Source organism: Asparagus officinalis, chromosome 8 (genome assembly GCF_001876935.1).
Source record: "Asparagus officinalis chromosome 8, Aspof.V1, whole genome shotgun sequence".
NCBI lineage: Eukaryota > Viridiplantae > Streptophyta > Magnoliopsida > Asparagales > Asparagaceae > Asparagus > Asparagus officinalis.
In genome coordinates, this window is record NC_033801.1 from 4849964 (window position 1) to 4860145 (window position 10182).

At 34.2% G+C, this 10182-nt stretch overlaps 1 protein-coding gene across 3 annotated transcripts; it reads right to left on the reverse strand.

The window, feature by feature from the left end:
- Positions 5245-9273, reverse strand: LOC109820231 (uncharacterized protein At1g01500-like). Of its 3 annotated transcripts, none has more exons than XR_002241768.1 (3): positions 8497-9273; positions 5839-6161; positions 5245-5467 (listed from the first exon to the last, which is right to left on the reverse strand). XR_002241768.1 is itself a non-coding variant. In XM_020386351.1 (2 exons), the coding sequence occupies exons 1-2, from the start codon at positions 9121-9123 to the stop codon at positions 5928-5930; spliced, it is 861 nt and encodes a 286-aa protein (XP_020241940.1). In that variant the 5' UTR covers positions 9124-9273; the 3' UTR covers positions 5442-5927. The 3 variants fall into 3 exon arrangements, 1 of the variants encoding a protein (XP_020241940.1); XR_002241767.1 differs by having other exon boundaries at positions 5442-5695; XM_020386351.1 differs by having other exon boundaries at positions 5442-6161.

Sequence of the window (10182 nt, forward strand, 5' to 3'; positions counted from 1 at the left end):
GTTCACAAATAATTAGATGGAGGCTAAACTTCACAAATTCGTGAGTTATAACCATGATTGTAGGCCATTTTTAGATGTTTCTATAAATTTGCAAATAATTTTGCTTAATCAAAAAATTTATGATTTCATGAGATATAACTTACAATTTTAGGTCATTTTTAGTCATTTCTATCAATAAGCAAATTATTTTGTAGAGGCCAAAATTGATAACTTCCTAAGCTATACGTCACGATTTGAGGCCATTTTATTCATTTTTATCCATTGGCAAATAAGTTTGCAAGGTCTCAAATTCACAATTTCATGACCTATCACCCATGATTTTAGGCCATTTGAAGACTTTTCTATCCATTTGTAAGTAATTTCGCAAAGTCCCAAAATTCATGATTACATAACTTATAAACCACAATTTTAGGCCATTTTTAGTCGTCTTTTCTATCAATTGCTAAATAATTTTGCAGTTCAAAATTTATGATTTCATGAGCTATATCCAATGGTTTTTGGCCATTTTTAATCATTTTTACCCTTCGGCAAATATTTTCACAAAGGCAAAAATCATAATTTCATGAGCTACAACCTACAATTTCTAGACATTTTTAGTCATTTCTAATCAGCACCAAATAATTTCACTAATGCTAGAATTCATAATTTCATGATCAATTATTTCATCAACATATAAACATCATTTGTAGCCTTTTTGGCACTCTTTTGGATCTTTATTTTTTCTTGGGTCATCGGAATCTTCTTTATTGGCATGTGTTTTGTATGATGTTGGGATAATTCTAAAATATCCTTGTATTCTTTAAATGCCTCTAAGGAACAATCGTCCATGACCACATCCTTCTTGTGTCAAACTCTAGCTATTTCTACATCCTAATTAATACAATTTATAGGTCTGCCCGGGGACCTGCACGAACTTCCGGTTAAAAAATGATCTATTATTTCATAGAGCCAAATTTCATAATTTCATGAGCTATGACTCATGATTTTTTTTCCCATTTTTAGGTTTTTTACCCATCGACAAATAATTTCAAGGAGTAGATTTTTTTTCAATTTCATGAGATATAACCATGATTTTAGGCCATTTTAAAACTTTTTTATCAATTGGCAAACAATCTCATGATGTCCAAAATAAACAATTTCGTGAGCTATGACTCACAATTCTAGACTTTTTTTAGCCATTTTTATACATTGACAAATTATTTTGTGTACGCCAAAATTTACGGTTCCTAAGATGCAACACACAATTTTTTTTTACCATTTTTATTCATTTCTAATGATTGGCAAATTATATTGCAAAGTCTAAAATTTGCAACTTTATGACTTATAATGCATGGTTTTAAGTCATTTTTAGATGTGTCTATCCATTAACAAATAATTTTATCGAGTTCATAATTCATGTTTCATATTCTATAACCCATGATTCTAGGCCATTTTTAGTAGTTTCTATCAATTGGCAGATAATTTTACATAGTTTAAAATTCATGATTTCATATAACACACAATTTTATGTCATTTTAGTCATTTCTATCACTTGCTAAATAATTTTTTAGAATCTAAAACTTATGATTTCTTGAGCTGTAATCAACATTGTTGGCCATATTTAATCATTTGTACCCATCGACAAATAATCTCACAGAGAAAATTTCACAATTTCATGAGCTATATAACCCATGATTTTTTGTCATTTTTAGTAGTTTCTACCATCACCAATAACTTCACGAATATTAAAATTTATGATTTCATGAGCTATAATTTCACAAAGCCAATATTCATAATTTCATGTGCTACCCATGATTTTTTTTCCACTTTTAGGTATTTCTACTTGTTGGAAAATATTTCGGGGAGTCAAATTTCTCAATTTCAAGAGCCATAACCATGACTTTAGGCTATTTTTAGTTATTTCAATTAATTGGCAACAAATGTCGCAAAGTAAAAAATTCACATATTAATGAGGTATAACTCACGGTTTTAGGTCATTTTTATTCATTGGCAAAAAAATTTGTAGAGTTTAAAATTCATAATTTTACGAGGTATAACTCATGATTTTAGACCATTTATAGTCGTTATTATCAGTTGACATATAATTTCAGTGATAGCAAAATTCACGATTTCATGAGCTATAACCCATAATTTTTAGCCATTTTAAGTTATTTCTGATCATTTGTTGAGGCCAAGATTCGCAATTTTATGAACTATAACCTACAATTTCTTTCCTTTTAAAGTTATTTTTTACCATTAGCAAATAATTTTGCAGAGTTTAAAATTCACAATTTTATGAGCTATAATTTTTTACCATTGGCAATTTACAGTCGTTATTATCAGTTTAAAAAACTCACAATTTCCATATTTTTGAAGTTGTTTTTAAGTTATAACTCATGATTTTAGATCATATCATTATTTCTATTCATTGAAAAATAATTTTGGCGAGTCCAAAATTCATAATTTTTTAAGCTATAACCCATGATTTCCGATCGTTTTAGGTTATTTCTATCCATTAGTAAATAATTTCGTGAAGTCTAGAATTCATAATTTTGTCACCTATAGCCCACAATTTTAGGCTATTTTCTGTTGTTCTATCAACTAGCAAATAATGCGGAGAAGTCAAAAATTCGTAGTTATATGAGCTACAACTTACAATTATATGTCATTTTTACTCGTTTTTATCCATTGGCAAATAATTTCGTGGAGGCCAAAATTCACAATTCGTGAGCTATAACCCACGATTTATATCATTTTGAAGTCCATTTCAAATAATTTCCTAGAGGCCAAAAATTCATGATTTCATAAGCTATAACCCATGATTTTAGGTCGTTTTTATTATTTCTATCCATTGAAAAATAATGTTGGCAATTCCAAACTTTATGATTTTTTGAGCTATAACCCATTTATTATTTTAGGTCATTTCTGACCATTGGTAAATAATTTCGCTCGCGCCAAATTTCACTATTTTATGAGCTATAATTCATGATTTTTGGTCAATCTAAGTCATTCCTGACCAATTGTAAATAATTTCATGGAGACTAAAATTTAAGATTTCATAAGCTAGAACCCATAATTTTTGTCAGTTTTTAGTCTTTTCTACCCATTGACAAATAATTTTACAAATACCAAAATTCATAATTTATTGAGCTACAACTCATGATTTTAGGCTATTTTTAGTTATCTATCCATAGGTACATATTTTTGCAGTTTAAAATTAACGATTTCATGACCTATAACCAACGATTTTTAGCTAGTTTTAAACATTTTTACCCATTGGCAATTAATTTCGTAAGGGCCAAAATTCACGAGTTATAACCCATTATTTCTTTACCATGTTTAGACATTTCTGAACATAGCACATAATTTCACAGAGGCCAAAATTCATGATTTCATATGCTATATAACCCATGATTTTTGCTAGTTTTTAGTATTTTGTCCGTCGGCAAATAATTTTGTTAGTGCCAAACTTCATGATTTCTTAAGCAATAACTCAATATTTCAAGGCTTTTTTATTGTCTGTTTGTTTACACATAATTTCGCGAAGTCCAAAATTTATGATTTTATGACCTATAAGGCTATAACTCATGATTTTTTGTCATTTTTAATCAATTTTACCCATTGACAAATAATTTTATGATGGCTAATATTCACAATTTAATACAGTACAACCCAAGATTTTTAGCTATTGTTAGTCATTTCTACCCATCGGAAAATAAATTTGCAGATATCAAAATTCACGATCTCATGAACTATAGCCCATAATTTTTGGTAATTTTTAGTTGTTTTTAGCATTCAACAAATAATTCCACAAAACTCAAAATTCACAATTTCATGAGCTAGCTTTTTGGCCATTTAAGTCATTTCTTACTAATGGCAAATAATTTCATTGAGATAAAAAATGCATGATTTCATGCATATAAATATATATGTGTGTGCGCGCGCGTGCACATGTGCGCACGTGCGTGCGCGCGTGAGCGTGAGAGTGTGGATGTGTGTGGGTGTGGGGGCGCGTGCGCGCATGCTTGTATGGGCGCGGACGTGTGTTCGTGCGTGTGCGGGAGCATGCGTGCATGCATTTGCGCTCGCGCGTGCACCCGCTCGTGCGCCCATGCACGTGCGTGTGCATGCGTGTGCACGTGCGTGCATGCGTTTGCGTGTGTGTGTGCATATGCGTGCGTGTAATAAATCTGTAGCCGTAGGCAACAAAAAAATTGACAAACACCATGAGCTATAGCTCATGAAAGTCACAATTTTTAATGTGCACCATATAAAATTTGTGTTCATTGGAAACAGACAAAACTTGTCAAAAATCATGAGTTATAGCTCATAAAAATAGTGAATGTTGAGATATACATGATTAATTATCATTCATTCAAAAAGAACAAAACTTGACAAAAATCATGGGTTATGACTCATTATAATCGTGAATTTTTATGTACACATAATTAATTTGTATTCATTCAAAACAAACTAAATTAAAAAAAAAACATTAGCTATAACTCATGAAAATAGCAAATTTTAATGTGCACATATTAGATTTGCACTCATTCAAAGCTAATAAAAATTGTAATACTTCATAGATTACAGCTCATGAAAATTACAAATATTAATATACACATAATTAATTTGTTTTCGTTCAAAAAGGAAACAAGTGTAAAATATCGAGATTAAGAGATCAAACAAAAATAGTAAAAATATCGAGATTAAGAGATCATGGAAGTTTTTGACAAAATAATAAATTGTAAATAATGCAATATATTATAGTATAGGAAAGTAATTTAAAGTAATATATTGTACTATCATATTAAAACATCACCTATATTACATTATGTTGTTACAATATAATATTATGTCATATTATAGCTACCATGATATGTAAACAATAAACTTATGACTACTAATTAATGTATTATATTATATCATGATAATTATAATATGGTATGGTACTGGATATTGTATAATATTATGTAAAAAATTGTAGAATAAAGTACACACATTACTTTGAATTATAATAATATTTTATTATATTACACTCTAATATAATAAAATATATTAAAAATATTATTATATTATATTATTATATATAATTTTATATATTTATAATATAATTAGCATGTACCAGTCTTTTACCATAAGAAAGTTTCAGGTCATGTCATTTGCCTTGCCTTCAAAACAGGACATTATTGTTCCCATATGACCAATGGGGCTAACTTTTGGCATTGACGTAAAAGTTTTGTACAAAGGTAGAACAATTTTATCTCAAGTGGGAAAATTGTCCCACGAATATTCCATCAAACCGATAATACCAAAATGCAATGTCCCAATTCCATTACCCAACCAACACCAAAAGCGAGTCCTAATGCCATTACCCCGCAATGAATAACATTAAAAAGCAATATCCCAAAAAATATTCTCATCGTCCACTAATTACACCAATGAAGAACCCACGAATTTGGCTGTTGTCACATGAAGTTACCTGAGATTACTGCACAAGATGGAACACAAGCAAACTTACATGACCAAAAAGACATTAAAGAAATAAACAAACGCATGAGCGATATAGAAACCCCTAATCAATGATTGGGATGACATGGGTTAAATAAAATAAATTCAACAGGGATGCTTATTTCATACACAAGATGAACACACAGGCATGGTTAGCCTCTTCCAAGTGCACATACTTACAGCAAACACACCACGCAATCCCGCAAACCTGAAAATTCTGTTCTGGTTAGATTTCTGTGCTTTACCTGAAACTTTCCCTATCTCATCCCACATGCATGTAACTCCCTCACAAAGAAATGAGATAGACAAACAGACTACTCAGAAAAGAAAACTTATGATTCTAAGGCTTACTGTACAGTGGCGTGCCAAAACTGGAGCCTACATTGCAGGCAGCAGAGGAGCTTTTCTCAAAGCAATTTCTGCAAGAAAACGCCAGATCTTTAGAAGAACCGCCTTTTGAAACTTCTGGTGGTTGCTTGATATGAGCGCATGAGGAGTCCAACACCAATCCCGAGTCCAACACACATTCCTAAGCCTATACCAACTCCGACTCTGACACCAGCGTTAAACCATGAGAGCTGACCATCTTCATCCATGTACCAACCTTCGGGATAGTATGTGGGTCCAACCTTGGTGTCTGAATCATAACCATCGTCAGAATCCCCTTCTGATACCTGTGAACGTCATGAGATGGCAAGCATGCATATCATTCAAAATCTTAAGTAAATGTAAATCAAATACAGAGAAATGGTTAAGAAATGTTCAATATTAGAATAAAGATTTTATTTTTAATTAAAAGCTACAGAGATCAGAAATTTTGGATAGGTGTCAAAAGATCATCCGCTGGTGCCCTACATTTACTTCTCTTTTAAGTGTTTGCTAGGCTAATCTTACATCGCGAGTGATGTCAAGGGCGTAACACAGCACAGCCAACTTAATTCAAACAAAGACCATAAGAAAAGCTTGTAAAAGATCTGACAACAGTTTTCAAGCAAACTCCAATCTTTCTCCACTCTGGCAGTAATTTATTCCCATTACAGGCTAAACTTAAAAATGATAAAAACAAAGCTTTTCATCCAGGAGCATTCTGGTACTCTTTGTCCATTAACACTCCTTCGAGGCTTCAACCATGATTTTCATTTCTTATAACTGGCACATTCTCTGGTCACTTTTGTCATGTTTTGAAATTTTATTCTGTACACCCAGCCTTTTCACTGGACACATTCAAACCTCTTCATACAACAAGATTTGTCATTTTGAACTTTTAGCTTCTCAGTGATGCACTGAATTATAATCCTACCCTATATTTTATGCTATAGTATGTTGCCACTCATCTGAATATTCTTCCCACATGCATTATCTGGAGGTCATCACTATAGTGAAATCATTAGTGCGCTCTGGGAAAGTAGGAAAGGTAATAAAATATGTTCTGCCTCCAAGAAGAACAGAAAATAACTAGTTTCCTGCAGATTTAGCAGTAGTTGTTTGATCACTAGTGTAGCCGCCAATAAATGGATAGATCAAGGTGAAGCCAGTAATGGTGAAAGGGCACACTTGCATGATGATGGCTGGTTGCAGGGGAAGATGTTACACATGAGATCTCTTGTGCTTGCATGAGGAAAGTGGCAATGAGTGGACACCAGAGACATTAGGCAGCGATTGGTAATTGACAACAGCAAGTTATTAAGTATGACAAGTATAATTGAGGGAGTAAGATATGACGAAGAAGTAGGGGACACGAGAGAGGAAGGTGGTGTCACAACTTGAAGGTGACCTTGGAGCTATCTAAACTGCACATCACAAATTTACCATCAATATCAAAGTACTTTACGCACCAGTAAGGGAACAAGATATGCAATGATTAACCAAATCTCATGATCAGATTTCAAAGATTATGGTTATTTTACTCGAATTTCTTTATAACCTTGAATATCAGTGACTCATGATTTATTTCTCATACAATCACACAAGGAATCAAAGATCCTGAAACAATATTTGGTGTGAAATAATAGCCATGTGCATTAAAAAAACATGTCAATAATTTTTTGGCTTTTATATTAAACTCTCGTATACTACCACAGTCCTAGGAAATTCTAGCATTAGATACGCCATTCAACCAATTAACCAAATATGATAACTTGTATATTCCTAACTAATTGGTTCTCAGAATTTACTGTTCTTCCCTTTTAAGTTCAATAGGGAAACTTGCACATCAGAGTTAAGTCAATTTAAAGATACATTATTTTACACCTCACTCCATATCATTAATAATGTCTACAGAATGCTATAAAAGCATTCAATGGCAGATCCATAATTTTGGTAACCCTTGCAATTACAAGAACAAGAGTATGATGTAGTGGATCAACAACCAATAACAAACATACAAGCTATAATGCCACTGAGATTAAGCATGCAGACCCTACGCTCTATTACGCATAAATATCTCCAGCAATCAAAATGCAGCTGTGGGGCAAGAATCATGTTGTTTTAGTGCTAGTTTGGTATTGCTAGAGCTTATAATAAGTTGCTTATAAAAGCAGCTTATAGCAGCAACTTATATAAGTAGCAGATTGCTTCTAAAAGCAACCCCTTAAAAGCATAAGCAATTTTAAGCATATCAATAAAATTTTCACCAAACACAATTATTGTCTGCTTAATGAAACAATAAGCAAAAGCAGCCTAAAAAAAATCAAACTGGCCCTTATACAACAACAAAAGGTAATACTATATCAATAATCAATTAAATTTGTGACAATTTGGTTGCTTAAAGTTAATTTATAATTGATTCCCATATGGATACAGTTCCAACTACCATGATCTGTCCCGAACACCATTATCAGGTTGGTTTACAGCTCAATCCTAATTTTTTTTATTTGCTTCCCAACTGCAGGCTGTAACAAAAACTGATATATTTGATTTAAACCGTTTGTGCAACTATATAAGCTGCATAGCAGCTGAAAAAAAACTACCTCTAAGACATCAAGAAAAACAAAATCAACAGATTCTCACCGATGTGGTCGTCCGTCGCAGAACCAAACCATTACTCCTCCCATTAACCCTCTCACCACTCTCCGCATCCTCCGGTATCGAATCCAAAACCCCTGGCCTCACTTTTTTCCTCGGACTCATCTGCACAGTCTGCGTCAAGATCAACGGAACTCCACCGAAACATCCAGCCACATAAACCTCAATCAACGGATTCACAATCCCCAACTTCGGCTGTAACACACCCGATCCATTAATCGACGCCGCCAAATAACAATCCATGCTCCACCCCGTTTTCGGATCCTTATCGGATCCAATACTCCCGTTGCTCCACGCCGCCCCCATCTTCTCCAGCGATCCACAAAGGATTAGGTTACCTCGATCATCGATCACCTCGAAATCTACGGGGCCAGTGAGCTTGACGCCGTCGGTGCTGACGTAGGTCACTTCCAACGTCTCGCGGTCGATCCGATCGCGGCGGAGGAGGAGAGAGGTTTGATCGAAGGAGGGGATCTTTGAGCCGTTGATCTCGAGGCAGACTCCAATTGGACGGCGGAGATGAGTTAGGGTTAGGGATGAAGGAACGGTGTCGATCGAGCACGGGGAGATCCGGACGTAGAAGAGCCGGATCTCGAAGAAGGAGGATGCCATCGTTGCCGTCGACGCCGCAGTCGCCGCCGAACGATCTCAGATCATTGGATTCAGGTGCTAGGGTTAGTAGTAGAGCTAGGGTTTGAGGATTTGGGGTTTGAGATGAAGAAGAGCAAGGACGAAGGAATGAGAAGGAGAGTTGGATTGAAAGGAGATGATCACGATTTTTGTGGGTTTTTATATATAAACCCAAAGTTTTAGGTTTGTTAAAATTAAACACAGCCGCTTCAGAGTCATTTTTAAATCCAAAACATCATTTCGAATTATTCATTAACTTGCTTTTGTGCATTTCAATGTTTTGAAATACATATTTTGCTATAAAATTTGGTATAGTTTGCAATATTTTGATGCATACGAAACTACTAAAATAGATTTCAACACTTAGCACTATAAAACATAAAGATGCCGCTACTTTAGTTCTGATCTTTTTTTTAGTTGGCAATTAAGATTCAACTTAAGTGAAAAACAAGAATGAGTGAAATATGCACAAAAAGTTGTATGTGTAAAATACCAGGAAGATTCACACAAATTTCAACAGTTCACTAAATAGAAAATAGTTGTAATTAAAAAAAAATAGAACGCTGCTACAGGGACCCAAAATATGAAATCATTGGAGGGGACAAGTGATGTGTCCCCTTCCTTGGTTTCATATTTTAGTTCCTTAAGACATTTTAGTTCCTTAAGACTTTCCAAATGAAAGAAGTTTTAAAATAAGTCAGACCAAGTTTTGGGTTTATACATAAACATCCCTTTGTTTTGTTGTAACGCGCGTTGCGCCTGTCGTTGCGACAGATGGTTTGAGCTTATGAGGGAACGGTTACGTTGCCGGTGTCGTCCTCCTGAGGAACCGTTTAGTTTAAAAAGGTCCCTCGGTAGTTTTTCTTCAGCGGAAGAGCATGTCCTACTAAAATTGAACCTGGACCGCCACCTGGCTCCACGTTCACGTGGCAGTAAAGTACCACAAACAATCAACATATATTTTCCGACGAGTTTTTGAAGGGGGTGACACTAGGGGCACACCCCTAACCATACCCTCCACCACACCCCCTCTCTTATTTG

Coding starts and splice junctions, on each gene's coding strand:
- LOC109820231 (XM_020386351.1), bottom strand. CDS start 9,123: ATGGCATCCTCCTTCTTCGAGATCCGGCTCTTCTACGTCCGGATCTCC. Junction 6,162..8,496: donor TGCGACGGACGACCACATCG/GTGAGAATCTGT, acceptor TGACGTTCACAG/GTATCAGAAGGGGATTCTGA.